This window comes from Kryptolebias marmoratus, linkage group LG20 (assembly GCF_001649575.2).
Source record: "Kryptolebias marmoratus isolate JLee-2015 linkage group LG20, ASM164957v2, whole genome shotgun sequence".
In the NCBI taxonomy this organism is placed as follows: domain Eukaryota; kingdom Metazoa; phylum Chordata; class Actinopteri; order Cyprinodontiformes; family Rivulidae; genus Kryptolebias; species Kryptolebias marmoratus.
In genome coordinates, this window is record NC_051449.1 from 7,897,518 (window position 1) to 7,915,419 (window position 17,902).

At 37.6% G+C, this 17,902-nt stretch overlaps 2 protein-coding genes across 2 annotated transcripts; one reads left to right on the plus strand and one right to left on the minus strand.

The window, feature by feature from the left end:
- Positions 1–4,101: 4,101 nt before the first annotated feature.
- Positions 4,102–8,248, plus strand: LOC112450835. The gene is made up of 10 exons (XM_025007973.2): positions 4,102–4,389; positions 4,912–4,987; positions 5,542–5,841; positions 5,933–6,011; positions 6,090–6,169; positions 6,436–6,633; positions 6,715–6,801; positions 7,053–7,306; positions 7,410–7,538; positions 8,060–8,248. Exons 1-10 carry the CDS (start codon positions 4,249–4,251, stop codon positions 8,246–8,248), a joined length of 1,533 nt encoding a protein of 510 aa, XP_024863741.2. The 5' UTR covers positions 4,102–4,248.
- Positions 8,249–9,588: 1,340 nt separating this feature from the next.
- On the minus strand, positions 9,589–14,277 carry LOC108241659. The gene is made up of 6 exons (XM_017425956.3): positions 12,972–14,277; positions 12,125–12,170; positions 11,951–12,042; positions 10,877–10,987; positions 10,478–10,760; positions 9,589–10,366 (listed from the first exon to the last, which is right to left on the minus strand). Exons 1-6 carry the CDS (start codon positions 13,580–13,582, stop codon positions 10,154–10,156), a joined length of 1,356 nt encoding a protein of 451 aa, XP_017281445.2. The 5' UTR covers positions 13,583–14,277; the 3' UTR covers positions 9,589–10,153.
- Positions 14,278–17,902: the final 3,625 nt, after the last annotated feature.

Genomic DNA, 17,902 nt, shown 5'->3' on the forward strand with positions numbered 1-17,902 from the left:
GAGACTTTAAGAACCTAGCTACCATCTTGGAACCAGATTGTACCCGAGACTCACCCCGCTCTCCTTATCTTGCAGACTCCTCCAGACTCCGACCACTGTATATAGCTGCACATGTAAATAAACTCACTTACCGTTATTCTCGTCTCCGTGGGTGGTTTTGGTTTCGCTCTCTGGACAGAAACACTCGAGTTCATGACACACAGAAGCCCACCCTGTAAACAAATGTTGTTAATATATCTGAGTCCACAGGCAGCTGTGGTTGTTTATTATATTAGATCACACTACAGCAACATAATTTATTTCCTTCATCTGAACTCTCCTCATTATAGCAATCAAAATCTCATTAACACTTAACAGTTGTTGCAGCTACTTTGGCTACAAAAGGCACGATGGCATCAGTAATGAAAGCGTTTGGCTTTTTTATTTAGGGTTAGGGGGCAGGCGGGTTCACAAAAGCATTTATCTCTTTATTTTGGCCCAGATATTATGTGTTGAATTTGAAACTATACTAGAGCATCCATTGTCTGCCTTGTCCCTGTAGGGTATAAACTTAAATTACTCCACCTGGCAAACGAACATACAGCCAGGAATGTGTTTGTTTTGGCTCCACTAAGAGATAAAAGCCGTTAGATGTATAGTATGTGGTGCTCAGGACGAACCAACGGGAGAGACGTGAAGGTTTCCCGTTGGCACAAAATGTGTCTATATTCATTCATCAAAGCTGGAAGCATAAATCACTTTTATAGCAAAAAATAAATACTGTGTCAGTTACAAGGTAATAACACTCTCCTCAAGCTTAGGAGATCCCATCCTAGCCCCTCCTAAAGTGACAAACAGTGTTATAAATGTGTGCTTATACTTTGCATACAATATAGTGTGTGTTTGTGGTAAAACCTGACTGCACATTAACTTATAATTTATCCGTAGGGACAAAACCATGCACTCCTGTTGGGTCCAAGTGAGTTTTAAGCAATAAGACTTTTAGGGTCAGATTTAGGGGTTGGTTTAAGGTTAGCATAAGGGAGAACTTCTACTTTTATTTTTTATTTTTTGGAGTGCTAGAGTGCCCCCACAGGCAGAGACAGAGATGTGAGTGTGTGTGAAAAAGCTACGCCGCCTGGAGCAAAGCAGGTATCACAGTGACGGTGCCAAGACGCTTAAAATGCAGCTGCGCAGTCTGGTGCAAACATGTCTGTGTAAGCACAGATCAGAACAGCATGAGTGTTTGTTCATATTGTCCCATCACAGGTCTCAATTTTCAACTATTTCACCTTTTGCATTATGTGCAAATTCAACAATTTCAGCAAGAGTTTGCAGTGCAGGGTGTCTTTTTTTGCAATCCTTCAGTCATCCATGGAATTTCTGCTTTTTTGTTTGCTTTGTTTTCTGTTATATTATAGAGTTTTTACTGTATAATGTTTTAAATGTCTTTCAAAGTGTCTCTATGGAAGTAAATATGTGCCATCAGAATTTGAATAAAAAATACCTCTGAAATTTGAATGTTGTATATTAGTGCTTACTTTTTCAGTATTAAAATTAATTCAGAATATATTTTTAACCTAAAAAAAATTCAATGTCATTATTTGTACATTAAAAAAAAAATTCAGTGTAATTTTTTTTACATGGTTGCAATTTTCAGTTATTAAAAAAATTCACATTCCTATTTCAAAGTCATCAAATTTTCAATATACATATTTTTCACAGTTTAAATTTTCAGTGTTAAAAAATTCAGCATATAAAAAATTCAACTTTTCAAAATTCAAATGCAATATTTTCGTTTGTTCCCAATTCAACTTGCTCAAATTCGCCGTCTCAAATTCAGCGTCTAAAAATTCGCTGTAAAATTGGCCAAGGTTACTTCAGGTCACAGACATTAGCAATGGATGTCCGATTCCAACATCCACCTAATCACGTGACACAACCGTCATATAGAAGAAGTACCAGTATCACCCAGGCTGGCGACCATGGAGGCGAGCTCAAACCCAACGGTGAGTTTAATGCTTTCATATTTCTGTTGTATATTTTATTTTGCGCATGAAGTTTGATACATTATCTTAAAGCCTGATTTAAAACACTGGTTTGGGCCGTTGTTAATCTTACACCGTGTAGTGCCGGCATATTACTTCTCGTTACCTCCTAGCACCCCCCCCTCCTCCTCCCCCACCCAATTTCCCCCGTTTTATTTCAAAAAGAAATACCACTTGCGCCAAGTCTAGAATCTTTAAAGAGAACTGATGGGTGGCGACTTTCTGGGTTGTTTGTATGTTGTCTTAGGTGAGACTGAGACAGGCAGTCTTAGTAAAGTTGTAATTTTTCAGGAGATGCTACCGCTAATGTAGTAAGCTAATATGGCTGCCTTGTGTGCTTCAAAGAGGGGCTGTGAACACTTCCGACCCCACTCTGATCAGCTACTGTATTGTTAGGTGACTTCATTTATGAATTAATTAATAAATTTATTGTCATTACAACATCATTCAAAATACCAGTTACCTACCAAATTGTAGATTTCTTTGTGCTTGATATAGTTTCTACAATTTTAATGGGAGAAGAGCACAGTAGGATTGCCACCCTTTTCGTAAAATACGGAATCGCCCCATATACGAGACGCAATTTGTTCGTTATTTCTGTATGTCCGACAGTAATGCCTATCACACGCATTTAGTGTAACACTAATTACGAAAATAAAACACAAGACATGTTAAGGTAAGCTAAATTGTGGCGGGAGCTAGTAAGGACCCCAGAACGCGTCGGACCAATGATGATGTCACGGTTGCCTAGAGACGGACACAAAGCCCCTTTTGCACCCCTGGGCCCGGGTCGACCCCGTACCAACGGTGCAAAAGAGGGTTAGCAGTCGTGGTGAGCCGCTCTCAACCTGCGTCTTTTTAAAATGTCCTCAACCGATACTCTACCATGTCCTAGCAAAGATACAGACGTGAGAAGGAAGACACACATCCCAGGCTGAACAGTGTCAGTGAGGATGAATGCTAGCAATTTTTTTTTAAATTAAGAGGGAAACTGAAGAAATTATACTGTCTCTTTATTCTTTAAAACTTATGTTGCTGTAGTTTTAGCTTATCTAGTGAAATAGAATGACACTTTCCATCTGCTAGATCAGGGATCTGCAACCTGTAGTTCTGGACTACAGGTTCCCACGGGGGCCATTGACTACTGGCCCCTGTGGTAAATTTGATCCGGAACCAGCAATCACATACATATTTGCACATAACTTTATTTCTTGCTGTCTGAGAAATTTCGAACATTATATCAGGTGTTATGATCAGTTACTCAGTACTTGAGTAGACTTTTTACCTAATACTTTCTATCACTACACCGGCCATCCCACCATTATGAAAGAAGGGTGACATGGGCTGTAGCATGCGTCCTTATTTTAATTTCTGAAAGGTGGCAACCCTACATCACAGAGTTTTCCCAAGTAAAAGTGATCATTCTCATGAAGTGTAAATTTCTTTTTAACTAATCCTTTTTCAACTGCTACTTTGTCTTTCATATATTTTGTGACTACAGAGTAGTCGGGATGCTATAGTTGAATCTGCAAGGCACTTGCTGAATTTATTAACTGAAAGACCACGGAGTGGAGGAAGAGGAGACCTCACCAACCAGAATGCCAGGTTCAATGATAAACTGTTGCCCTAATGCCTAATGAATATGTATATTTTGAATATGTTGATCATAGCAGTATGCTAATAAATTCTGTTATCCAACAGTCATAGGGTACCTCAAACTGAACCATCTGTCCAAATGGAAATGAGCAGGTAAATGACAACTTTATTTATTGTAAATTCAATTTTGAAGCATTTTTTTATAAAGACCTTTAATTGTTTTCCAAAATTCCACTTGTATGTCTTAATATGGCATAAAATACTATTACCTTTTCTTGCGGCAGCTAATCATCACAATGTAAATCTCTCATAAAAGATATTACATTTTTGGGACTTGGGTCTTTCTAGCAAAATTGACTATTATAATTTTGAAATGAGTCATATGAATAATCCTTGTATTTTATTATTTTGTATTATGCAATATATGTCTAAATCACTCTGTGGTTCTTTGAATCTACTGTCTAATTTGTCATAGGTTATGTCTTCAAAGTGATCTTTGAAATGAAATAATCAGTATAATTTGGTTATCTTCAAATTTCTGTACAACAGATCTTTTCCTGGACTTTACAACAGGGGAAGAGGAAAACGACAATTTCCTCCAACAAGCCTGGTCCCAGCGAAAAAGATGAAACCTTTAGATGTGGTTTTTTATTTACTGCCAAAACATTATGAAAAAACACCAAAAGAAGATGATCAACTGATACACATGAAAGCGGGATTGGGCCGGAAAACGGCTCACATTGATGAGAGCATAACGCACAATGAGGTAATTCCTCATAATGCCACAATTATTTAAACAGTGGACTAGACTGATAAATCTACTGTGTCAGCCCTAAAAATAGATCTGCTCTTCGTCTTAGCAGAACATTGGTTGGAACCACTTTGGTTCGTGTTGCCTTTCTATTGTCTGATGCTTGTCAATCAATTCTGCATGGGGCTCTGGCATCAACAAGATATTTCCTCTCAGAAATTCCACTCATTTAATATCAGGTCTGTCTTCAACCAGCCTGAAATCTTGGAGATGTATGTTGGTGAAAATCACTGGAGACCTGCAATTTCTAAAATACTCAGGCTTATGTTTTTAATGCAGGAACCATTAAATTCACCTCAATAATATTTATTCTCCAATAATGCTGCTCTCTAATTGGCTATGTCATTTTGCATTTTTGAACACTTCAAGTTGATCTGATGAAGTGGGCTGTCACTGCATGTATTAATATTGTATGAGGAACTATCACTGTATATTTACATTTTTGATGAGTCTTAATTTGACATATTTCTTTTACAGCTGGGCGAAACGCTTAAAGTTCTTTTTCCAAAGCTGGGAACTATTACAGGGGGTTGGCTGCTTTACAAATCTGCAGGTGGGTGATGAAGTGGCTGATATCAGGTTACGGTAATATTATTATAAATGTTCTTTTCATTATTTTTGTTAGTGTGAGATTTTAAAATATTTCTTCCTTCTAAAGAAATACAACTGGCAGACAAATTCTGCTGTTCAAATAGAGCTACACCACTTTTTGTCTCCGAGCAACAATCCGAGGCTCCCTCACCCCATGCTCTCCTGGTCCCATCAATGGCTGTATTTAACCCATATCTACGGATTCCCTGTATGTTATTGCATATATCCTTAAATTTCGCCTATGCACACAACGTTGGAGGACTGAAAGGCGACTCTTTTACATGCCATCTATAGACTCTCTGCTGCAGTAGAACAGCTCATTAAGAAAGGCATCCATGAAAGAGCAAGTGGGCAGATGATATATTTACTCTACAAAACATGGAACATTGAAAATTAAATGTTTGTAATTATAGGAATACCTTTTTCATCAGCAAATGTTGTTCTGAATGCGGTTGTCAAGTAAATTGATATTGTGCTTTGATTTGAAGCAAAGTCATAATGCACAGTTTCTTGTAGGTGGATGGGGAAGACGCAATTTGACCTTGATAGGTCCTGAAGATGATGGCTATACCGGGACAATGTTGAAGGGTGTGAGTCGCGGCGGGAAAACCCTGTTCATAGTCCCTATTCAGGAACAACTTTGCACGGATCCTCTTGAGCTGAATGACGAGGCATTTGCAAACATGCCAAAGGCCATGTGTCAGAAATGCAGAGTAGATGTTCCCTTGCATTTTTTGACTGACCACATAAAGTCTTGTGTGGAAACAGATTTGCCCTCTGATGTGGCTGATGTTTGTAACCCTGCAAAGGACATATGTAAGAAATGTTTAAATGTTTGCATATCATACAGTGGCATTTTAGATGTCTGCTTCACTACAACAATGTCCCAATTACTTTGTGACAGCAGCAATGCAAGAGTGTCCGGTGTGTGCAAAAATGTTTCCTACTGAGGACATAGAAGTACATGCTTCTTCTTGTGGAGAAATGTAGGTATTTACCTTATATAATAATTTTATCAACACAGTTTTCTTTGTCTAAAGCAAGTGTAATAAATATTATCTCAGTAGTACAGGACCTCATTCCACAGAAGAAGTGAATGAAACAATGCCTGGGCCATCTACATCATATTCTTCAGGCAGTGATGGTGAGTGTGGTTGAAAGCTAGTGCTTATGTAGATCTGTTTAAGACACAAATAATGGTAGTCACAAGCATTGACTTCAGCAAAACAGAAATGGTCTTCCAATTTGGCATGCGTTCTAATGCTTTACTTGGTATTGACCACTTCTGAAAAAATAAGTTACATTTTATGATTTTATTTTTTTACTGTGACCTTACTTTGGTTTTTGATGCCCATGTCAAATTTAAACTTTTTCCTATAACTATATTAATTTATTTTTTTCCCCTCTTAGACTGGTATACCATAAGCGATGCTTCAAAGGCCATTTCTCGCTGTGCAGACCATTTCCTCCAAATACATGCAATGGAGAATCCCTTGCTGTTGAAGATGGACTTAAGAGACAGCCCTGCACAAAAAGACATGGCTCTGATTTCTTTCTATAAGCGACCAAATGTGCAATGGGCATGCCCCCTTAATTGTAGGCTTGAAGGTAAAGTAATTAAAAGTCACAAGTTTTACACATGTTTGCATTTCAAAGTATGTTTGACCTGTCAAACCATTTACCTTGCAGGAGATGTTGCTGTGGGACTAGGTGTAAACCGCTTTTTCTTTTCAACCGTACTGGAAAAATTGAAGTCAGGTTTTTCTATAAACTTTGGTATGTCATTTGTGTTCACTTTATATTACACAAACATCTGTCATGTGTAAAAGCTCATTGTTAGTTAATCATGATAACTCAAACTTCAAGTTTCATGTATTGTAAATTTTGATATGAAGAAGGTACAATATTTCTAAAAATTAATGAAATCATTACTGTGTAGCCAAAATATAGGTGAGGCAGTATAGGGTTAAACATTGGTCTTTATGCATCTGTATTACTTATTCTTATATTGTTGATTTATTGAACAGGAAACTCCATTGTTACACGACTTTTCGAAGGAGAACCTGGCCACTGGGTCCCATCAGCCTCTCACTTTCTTGTTGAAAGTGACATGTTTTTAGTGGCTGGCAGAATGATAGGCCACTCTTTCCTTCATGGAGGACCACGCCTGTCAGGACTTAGTCCTGCTGTTATTCATGTTCTACTTGGCGGCAGTCCAGAAACAGCAACTGTCACCCTGGAGGACTGCCCAGACCTAGACATCAGGGAAACCATCAGTACTGTATGCTCCCCAATTCACAAAAATAGAATTTTATGTGTATTACACTATTCTAGTTCTTTCTTGCTTTTCTTCCCCTCTGAGTTCTTTGCGATGTCTTTTGCAGCTTGAGGGAGAATCCAGGCTCTCTGATACTCAAATGGAAAGAGTACAGAGCTTGGCATATTCATGGGACCTTCCTTGCCCATCAGAGAACAATAGGAAGTGGCTTTATGAGAAGCTTTTACTCCATGCAGTGAGTCAGCATTCATTTCTACTGCATGTATTTTTTTTCTTTAACTTATGTTTTAAATGACATTTTATTTAAAATCCAATTTTGATACACAGAATTGTTCAGGTTTACCATTGTTTTTACATTTTTAAATAGTCTGGCACCAATTTATATAAAGTGTTTTCTATAAACATAATCAAAGGTAAGAGGTAGAATCTTTCAAACAAATTGTTTTATATCAATTTCTTTAGATTGCCTAACAGACAAATGACAGCTTTTTCAGTTTAAGCTCCTATCCTGAGGAACAGTCTCATACTTTCTCAGATGTCTTGCAAAACTCAAGTTATTCACTTTTAAAGATTAATCTTTTTACATTAGTTGTTAATTGTAAAGATTTTCATATCTTTCGGTGTCACATGAATTACAATTTTTGTATACATTGTGTTTTACTGTATACCGGTTATTAGTTTCAATTACCAGAGCAGCATAAGGACTGTAATGAAATTAGTTGTTTAGAAATAAACTATTACTATTTTCTAAAATAGGTTCTTGGACGCATTTCAAGACAAATAAAGCAACTTAGACGAGGTTTGAAAGAAACCCCAATATGGTCCCTGGTAACTCGGCGACCTGATGCTGTACCCCTGCTTTTTCCAAGGGAGGAAGCGAACCTGTGTCCAGAGGTATATTTAAATAACTGGAATTATGGTGTTGCATCTGTTATTTTAATGTAATTCCTTTTATATAACACATTTTCTTTACAAACTTCTGTTAAACACAAAACAATTAGTTTTTTCTACTATACTTAGGTGGTACTTCAGCATATCACTTGGCCAGAAATGGATGATGACAGTGATGAAGATGATGACTGCTCAAAGGAAACCAGATGCCGCATTTCAGGATATCTGAAACAGTTCATTGCAAATGGTAATGTTACCAGTGTCTGATTGGAGATTTTCAGATGACTTTTCAATGAAGCATCCCTGTAGAATTTTTTTCTTAGTTGCTTGCAGTGGTACCTCACAATTCAGTTTTAATCTTAGCTCAAAATTCAAACAGTTGAATTGCATGCATGTTTGTGTGTTCTCGCTGTGTAGTCTAGCTCTATCCCAACATGTGGCTCCAGTTACTTTTGTCTTTGGAACATACAAAGTTATCCATATGTTGCAGATATATGGTAAATTGATTTGAAAGTGTGATTGTGGCTTTGCTCTCTTCCAAAGCCACACCACCTGAACTGAAAGAGTTGATGAAATTCTGGACCGGTTGGGAAAATCTGCCATCAAGTCTGACGGTGGAGATTGTTCGTGGGAACTACCCAACAGCTGCCACATGCTACGAAACACTAAGACTTCCCTGTCATTACAAGAATTACAAGTCATTCAGTGAGGACTTCTTAGCAAGCATTTCCTCTACACAATCTGGATTTGGCTTGCTCTGAGTGATCGACTTGTTAAAAAAAAAAAAAATCTACACTTAAGCTGTAGTAGTTCTTTGTGAAGCAGCTTTGTTTAAACAGAACAGTTCTGTTGAATTATTGAATCAATTCAGTTTTCTGATTTTTGTCAGATTACAAGTTCAATACATACAGTACAGACCAAAAGTGTGGACGCACCTTGCGTCCACACTTTTGGTCTGTACTGTATGTTTAAATGTAATCATTTGTATTACTCAGAGTGACAACATTGTTGTTACTCTACTTCCTGTAGTTATGTCAAATTCAAGTTCAAATTCAAATGTTCAGAGTAGATATTTAATTTAAGTCTAAGTCAGTACTGTTTGTACAGGCAGTTTTAAATATTAAAGTGAAATTGTTTTTTATGCAAAATTGAATGTCATTTGTTGAATGTACTTAGTACTTGAATGTACTTGAATGTTCATATATGCTTCAAGTATGAGAAAATAAATTATATAAGAAAAAACTTTTTCTGATTCTTTTAATGCAAGAAATGTGAAGTCCTACAACAATGTACCTAATGGGTTCCTATTGAGTAAGGAAAAAAAAAATTACAAATTTAGAACATTTTAGTTCTTTAACATGTTTACCATAAGAGCACTAAAATTCACCTCTGTGGTAACATGATCAGCATTTTGCTTTACATTTCATAAATGGTGAATTTTTAAACTGGTACAGAAGCGATTAATAGCGTGCACACTCTGAGCAGGATCCTAACCTGAACAGGACTGCACAGAAGGAGACGTCAGTCTGATCCTGTAGCTGTGGCAGCGATCCTAACTCTCTGGATCGAAGCTGAAGTTGGCCTACGATTGTAGCTTCTGATTCGGGAAATGGCTAAAAGGCGATTATAACGGAGGCTCAGATGTATTTGCTGAACATTTTATTTTCAGATTTTTATTGAACAATACAATAGCTGAATAACGGCAAAGGGCTGTTTATAACCGAGCAACCAAAAACAACAGAAGCCAAGATAGTTGCAAAAAGACAAAACTACATCCTGTTAAGTATTCTTCAAAATAAATCATGCTTTGCATTTATTTTTTATGTCATTTTTTGCAATTATGCACAAGTTAAATTCAGTGAATAAAAATAACCAAGTAAATTATGCTTACCATATTTAACATATGATTGTATAAGTAACTAATCATAACCGTGATGTGTTTTTCCCGTAAGATAACTCTCACACAGTAAAAAACTGCTCACAAAACTGAACTGCAGCAATATAAATGTCACATCCAAAAGACAGCGATGTGGCTTTTGGGTTTACTGCATTTCTTAAGGCTGCCATTTGTTCATCAGTCAGTTGCAAATTAGAGTTTGGTACTGTGACATTTGACTCCTCGTGAAGAGGAAGCCCGCTGTCCTCCCATTCGATTTCGGGAATCTGTACACCCTGAAAAACACAAAGAAGGGATCAAGACAACTTAAAATTTACTTAAGATATTACAAATTAGGTGAATGGTAGTAGACATGCTACACATTAAATTGTCCAATTAAAACGTACCTCTGTCAAGGCACCATGGGGTTCAGGAATTGGATTATGTGTACGACCAAGAACCCAGAGCTGGTTAGGTGTCATGTTGCTTTCAGTTCGAAGTGGGTGATTGTCCCAGCCACTGCGGAAAGTATCCAAATCTTCCTGCAGACGTGGCAGGAAGACATAATGGCAACAGAAGAGGTGTGCTTCATTTGAAATGTCCAGGTATCCCTCTTCTTCTAGGTAGTGCAGCACATCATAATAGATGCACGTTACAGCCGTCCACAGATCTCTCCACAGTCGCTCAATCCTTCAATTATGGAGTAATAAACGGTTCAAATCTTGTCTTATTGAAGACCACACAAAGCTAATGTTACTATAAACATTGCAAAGCATCACATATTGAAACTTGTCATTTGTACGAACCTTTGATTGTGCACACTCTTCCCAGATATGAAACTGCTTCTTCCTGTTCCACGAATCATAAACATAAGTCGTGCCACGTCCACATTTTCCACCCCTTGATCAGCACGTACCCTAAAATAAGTGTGTAACATATTTATAAGTTGCTCATAATTACAACATTAATGACAAATTTTTGCATAGCTCAAACACTCTTTGTAACCAAAAATATACACAATAGCAGGAGATTTTAATTGTACCTGAGTTTTCAGAAGATGAACATTGAACCTAATATTGCATATAATAAAACAAAAACTTTGATCACTTTCCATGTAAATTTTTAAAATATTTCTCCTTAGACAGGGACAATTTTTTTTGTGTAGCACATTTCATTTTAATGTGCTTTGACAAAACAGATGCATTACAATGCAGTACCTAGTGGTAAGTTACTGAAATACAACAGTACATAGGGTTTTAATTATTAAAGTTTAAATTCATGGAATATATTCCACAGATTACAAGCATAATGGATGAAAGCTGTTCCCTTTTGGTTCTAACTCTTGATTACAGAGTCCTAGTGGATTCAGAAATGTATTTTTGCCCTATACATCTTAGAGATTTATAATCGAACAGCAACATCTCAAAATTGGTTCTATAACAGAAAGCAAGCCAGTGTACTAATCTTAAGTGTGAGAACCAACTGCAGCTACAGGGACTCTCACTGCAAAAAGTGAAAAATCTTACCGAGTACCTGGAATAGTTTTTTGCACAAATGTCTTAGGACACTTGACACAAGATAAAACTAACTTACAAGTAACTTTTCAGCAAGCTCCTTTTAAGTCTAAAAGTTCTTAATATTGATGAAAAAGTAATAGCTATAAGCGATATAATCTGACAGTGGAACTAGATATTACTCCAAAATTCTAAGTTATAACATTGGAAAATGTCTTGTTCTTGTAAGGTTTCACTTTTTCCATCATTACTCAAAACCTAATGATATATAACAAGCTCCTATATTTTGGAGAAAAGTTAGTTGATGCTGACTTTTAATCTTTCTTCCTTGACTCAAAAGGATTAAGATGGACTGTAAACCTTTACCTGAGGGGGAAACCAAACTCCTCCACTGAGCCCTGAAAGAAAGCCAGTGTGGTAGATGCCAGGTTGTTGGGAGCTGTACCAAGATACATTATCTGCACAACACAGCAAAAATGTAACAGTCAATTTCATAGCTTATGAAATTCTGCATTTATGCATTGATAGAAGATACTGCACCTTTCGAGAAAAACCATCAATGCCACCAAAGATAACAATGTTGTACCTAAAAATAACAGAAAATATATCATCATTATGATTAAATACTGTCACTAAAAAGGCTTGCTTCTCTTGCATTATGAATTTCTGTAAGAAGGGGCAGAGCAAATTGGACTTATTGAGGAAGCTAAGTTCCTTCAAAGTTTGCAGGAAGATGCTGCAGATCTTCTATCAGTTTGTGTTGAGAGCTTCATCTCTTCAGCCGTCATCTGTTGGGGCAGCAGCATCAGAACCAGAGACCTAAAAAGGCTCAACAGCCTGATAAAAAAGTCTGGTTCTGTTCTGGGGACAAATGTGGAACCTCTGGAGATACTTGTGCAAGGAAGGATTCTTCTTCATTAGAAAATGCTGGACAACCCTGACCATGACAACATCTTCATGAGAGTATCCTGAGAAAATAGTATTTACAGTCAAAGGCTTCTTTAGGTTGACTGTGATACAGAACACTACAAGAGATCTTTCCTGCCATCACCATCTGCAATAACTCTTTGAATAAGCTACATTAATGAGTTACAACATTTAATTTCCCTTTGGAATAAGGAAAGTTTTTTTTTTATTTAATTTGAAGCAAGGTCTGCAGAGGCAGATCAGGTACTGCTTATGTTTGGCTATGTTGAAGCACAACATACAGAACTCTGGCTGTTTTGGACATATTTTATACTCCACTGTATATAATGCTGAAAAAAGCTGCGCTTTTAATTCCAAAAGGCTATGCTATGAAAGAACAAAAATGCTACATTAGTTGAATCTATTTAACAAGCATACTTCAAAGTTAGAAGCCCCTCACTGAAAAAGATAAATGATTTACCGTATTAATTTGTGGTTGGTATCAATGTGCATCAAAGACTGAGGGCCAGGAACTGAGTATGTCCGTCGAGCTATGCATCCTAGCTGGACCATACGTGATGCCATTCCAATGGTGTCTACACGATGCATGGATGCTCTGACTCTATCATACTGCACCCTCAGTCCTCTGGCTTGCAGAAGGGCCTTTACCATTCGGTACCCAGAGTGAGGCTGCCTGGATTTAATGTCTCTCACACATTGGTCTAAGTCATCATCTGACATGGTGGTGTATAATGCCCTCACTGAAAGACCAGACTCTGCCATCCGTCGATATACAGTCCGTCTGGATACACCCAAGAGTTTGGCGATGCATGGGACAGGGAGATGGAGTTCTAAAAGACTGCAAAGGTAGTCTGAGGATATGACCATCCGTTGTCGCCCAGCTGGTCCTTGCTCCATATGCACAACAGTTGTTTGTTGTTCTTCACTTTGTTTTTCTAAATTAATTAGTCTGTGCAAATGAGCCAGCGCATCCAAAATAATTGAAGGAACATCTATCTGACAAGACATGGCATTTAAAAAAACTAGTTCTTGAGTGCAGATAAAGTCTAGGAAATCCAGATCCAGGGGCATACGTTCAAGAACATGCTCCAAACGATCACGGAGCCTATCAAAAATATGATCCAGCAAAAGTTCCTTGAAAAGAGAAAAAAGAAAAAAACATGTCAAAAAAAATGTCCGTAAAATAAAAAAGTATTTTGAAATCAGTTGGTCAGTATTGAGAAATCACAGTAATATAAATTAAATTATTACATTTAATCTAAAATAAGTTAACAGAGGTACTTATAAGCATATATTTTTTTGAAAATAAGTTAAAATCAACTGGAAAAAACAAGGGGGTTTGTTTATAGTGTTGCTAGGTAACAGAACGAGGTTTTATACCGCAAAGTAAAAAGAATGTAAATTAATATTGTATATCAACATTTGTCAGATAAGAGAAGCAGTATTTTGAATGATGTTGTAATGACAATAAATTTATTAATTAATTCATAAATGAAGTCACCTAACAATACAGTAGCTGATCAGAGTGGGGTCGGAAGTGTTCACAGCCCCTCTTTGAAGCACACAAGGCAGCCATATTAGCTTACTACATTAGCGGTAGCATCTCCTGAAAAATTACAACTTTACTAAGACTGCCTGTCTCAGTCTCACCTAAGACAACATACAAACAACCCAGAAAGTCGCCACCCATCAGTTCTCTTTAAAGATTCTAGACTTGGCGCAAGTGGTATTTCTTTTTGAAATAAAACGGGGGAAATTGGGTGGGGGAGGAGGAGGGGGGGTTGCTAGGAGGTAACGAGAAGTAATATGCCGGCACTACACGGTGTAAGATTAACAACGGCCCAAACCAGTGTTTTAAATCAGGCTTTAAGATAATGTATCAAACTTCATGCGCAAAATAAAATATACAACAGAAATATGAAAGCATTAAACTCACCGTTGGGTTTGAGCTCGCCTCCATGGTCGCCAGCCTGGGTGATACTGGTACTTCTTCTATATGACGGTTGTGTCACGTGATTAGGTGGATGTTGGAATCGGACATCCATTGCTAATGTCTGTGACCTGAAGTAACCTTGGCCAATTTTACAGCGAATTTTTAGACGCTGAATTTGAGACGGCGAATTTGAGCAAGTTGAATTGGGAACAAACGAAAATATTGCATTTGAATTTTGAAAAGTTGAATTTTTTATATGCTGAATTTTTTAACACTGAAAATTTAAACTGTGAAAAATATGTATATTGAAAATTTGATGACTTTGAAATAGGAATGTGAATTTTTTTAATAACTGAAAATTGCAACCATGTAAAAAAAATTACACTGAATTTTTTTTTTAATGTACAAATAATGACATTGAATTTTTTTTAGGTTAAAAATATATTCTGAATTTATTTTAATACTGAAAAAGTAAGCACTAATATACAACATTCAAATTTCAGAGGTATTTTTTTATTCAAATTCTGATGGCACATATTTACTTCCATAAGCAGGTTGATATTAAAGCCTCCACAGATAGACCACTCTCTGGCCTAAGTCTGTGAATAGTCCTTCCATGCTGTTACAAAAGATTTCAGTCTTCTATCTGTGTTGTCATTATGTCTTTTGTGGTGTACTTGTTATTGATTTCCTTGCATTAAAATACAATGACTATTGTCTCTGTGTTTTATTTATTTATATAACCTTTATTTAATCAGACAAATTACACTGAGATCACAGACCTCATTTTCAAGGTAGGCCAGGGCCTGAAGGCAGCCTAACATGCAGGTTTTTTAGACTGTGGGAGGAAACTGGAGTGCCCAGCGTAAACCCACACAAACACGAGGAGAACATGAGAACTTCATACGGAAAGAGCCCAGGTCCAACCCGGGGCTTGAACCCAGGACCTTCTTGCTGTGAGGCAACAGTGCTGACCGCTAAGCGGTAGGGCTACAAAATAAAAACAAATTCAGTGAGCAGTACAGTGACTAGTCACTGTATAGTTTAAATATAATTTTTGTAATTATAATTTAGCTTTTTTTTGGTTTAGGGGGAGGAAACCGGAGTCCCCGGAGTAAACCCCCGTCTGCATGGGGAAAACATGCAAACTCCACACAGAAAGGCCCCAGGTGGAAGGTGAGCCTGCAACCTTCTTGCTGCGAGGCGACATGTCCAACTACTGCTTGTAAGAGGTCCATCTATTCATTTTCCTCTGGCGCCTTTCTGTGTGGAGTCGCAGTGAGTTTATCTATAGCAGTCGTTGGGCAAGAGGTTGGATACAACCTGGATATGTCAACAAGGTTTTTGTGAAGTTCCTAACTAAAACCCAAGCATGCACAGGAGGAACACACAGTTTTGTCTTTTTTTCATGCTTATTGAAATGGAATCATCTGGTTGAAAAGGGAGAAAACTGCATAAAAGAGTTTCCTTGCTGCTACATAAGTCTGATTCATGGATGTAAACATTCTTTGAAACAGATTTGATTTTTTGTGTCTTATGCACATGAGTTCAAACCGAAGACAGGCAAAGAGATTTGCATCAAACTCATCATTTGGGTCCATTGCGGCTATGAACAATTTCTTTTTGGAGCCATATATTTTAAGAAGGTGATCATATAGAGTTTTCGAAATGTCTTTAAGATTGTCTCCATTGATTAGTAGTTCCTTAACACCGCTGTTCAATCGAATACCCACATTCTGAGACAGATGTTGAGTTACATGTTGTATATTTGGCATCATTGTCTTTGTTTTACAATTTTTGGCATATTTTTTTAGAAGTCTTAGTAGCAAGGCAGTCACAATACTATGTATTTTATTTTCAAATGCAGTTATTATGCTCTCGGATGACTCATCCCTTAAGGGTTGACTTTCCAAATCCGAGCTATCTTCAAAAGGAATTCGAGTTGTTTTGGGGAGTAATTCTGGCTGTGCCACACTTAACTCTTCAGTCAATAGTTGACTTTCTAAATCTAAACCATCTTCATACAAGTTAAAAACTGTTACGGGAGTTAATTCTGGCTGTGTAACACTTAACTCTTCAGTCAATGATTGACTTTCTAAATCTAAACCATCTTCATACAAGTTAACAACTGTTACGGGAGATAATTCTGGCTGTGCAACACCTAAGTCATAAGTTAAGGGTTGATTTTTCAGACTTTCTGTGCTTTCAAAAGTGTTATGAGGAGATTCAGGGGTTAATTCTGTCTTCTCCAGCTTCACCAGAACCAGTGGATTGAGAAACCTTTCTATTGCCTTTTCTGTAATGGTGTACATTTCTTGATGAAAACACTGTTCCATGACTGGTTTGGTTGCCCTTTGTTTAATTTCTGGCAAATCAGACTCTGAGAGACTTTTGTCCCCTGGAGCCTGAGGCTGTTTATATGAAAGACCAGCCACCAGATGGTTGAAAATCTTATCAGTGAGTGTTTTTGAAACATTAGTGGCAGGACTTGTTACGATTTTTCCCTTTCCATTAATTTTTGGATGCATACCTGTGTGTGAAGCCTGTAAGAGGGGAGATGGTCCAGATGGTGATGGTCCCGACTGTGGAGCCTTAAAGAGGGTCGGTGATCCAGACAGCGGTGCCTTTGAGAGGGAAGATGGCTCAGGCTCTTGACAATCAAGGCCATCCATTGGCAAAACCAAACCAGCCAAGCTTTCAAGAATATGTTGGGCCATTGCTCTTTTTGTTGCTTGAAAAAAAATCATTTTTGATTGAATTCAAAACCAGTTATTCACACGGAGGTGTGAGTGATTCTCTCTGCTTCTGAAGCTGAATAATGACAGAATCAAAAGCTTGGAAGCGAAAGCGCGTCATGTGACGTCACAAAGGATCAAAGCACGTCTCACTAGTGCGCGCACATTCCACCGTGACGTCACGGCACAGCTCGAGGGGAGTGAGGAGGGGGCCGAGTGGTTCTGCTGCCTGTCGCGGGAACGCGCCTGTTGCGAGACCGCGCACGGCTGGAGTCTGAAATAGAGGCAGAATTTTGTTTTTGTTCGTGATATTCAAGGATTCAGCAAGGATCTTTCATTGTCATACCAGCTCACACTTGCATGTTTGTGGTACGAAATTCGGACTCAGTGTCCCAGCTCAAGAAGCGTAACAAACACATAAATAAATAAAGGATGAAAATAATTAAAATAAGCTTAATCCCGGGAGCTCGAGAAGCTGCTGCAGCTCTGTACCATATCAACTAGTGACTCTAAACATTTGGAGTTATTCTGCTGAGAAAAAAATAAATAAAAGACTTTGCAATCGGACCTGTCTAAATCCAGATGGATATATATTTAGCCACTGTTTATAGCAGAGTAAAATACCTGCTTGTATATATTTTTTTCAAGCCTTCCATCACTTTATACGAGCAGATAGGTCCACTGGAAAAAACAAACAAAAAAAAAAAAAAACACCTTTACAGC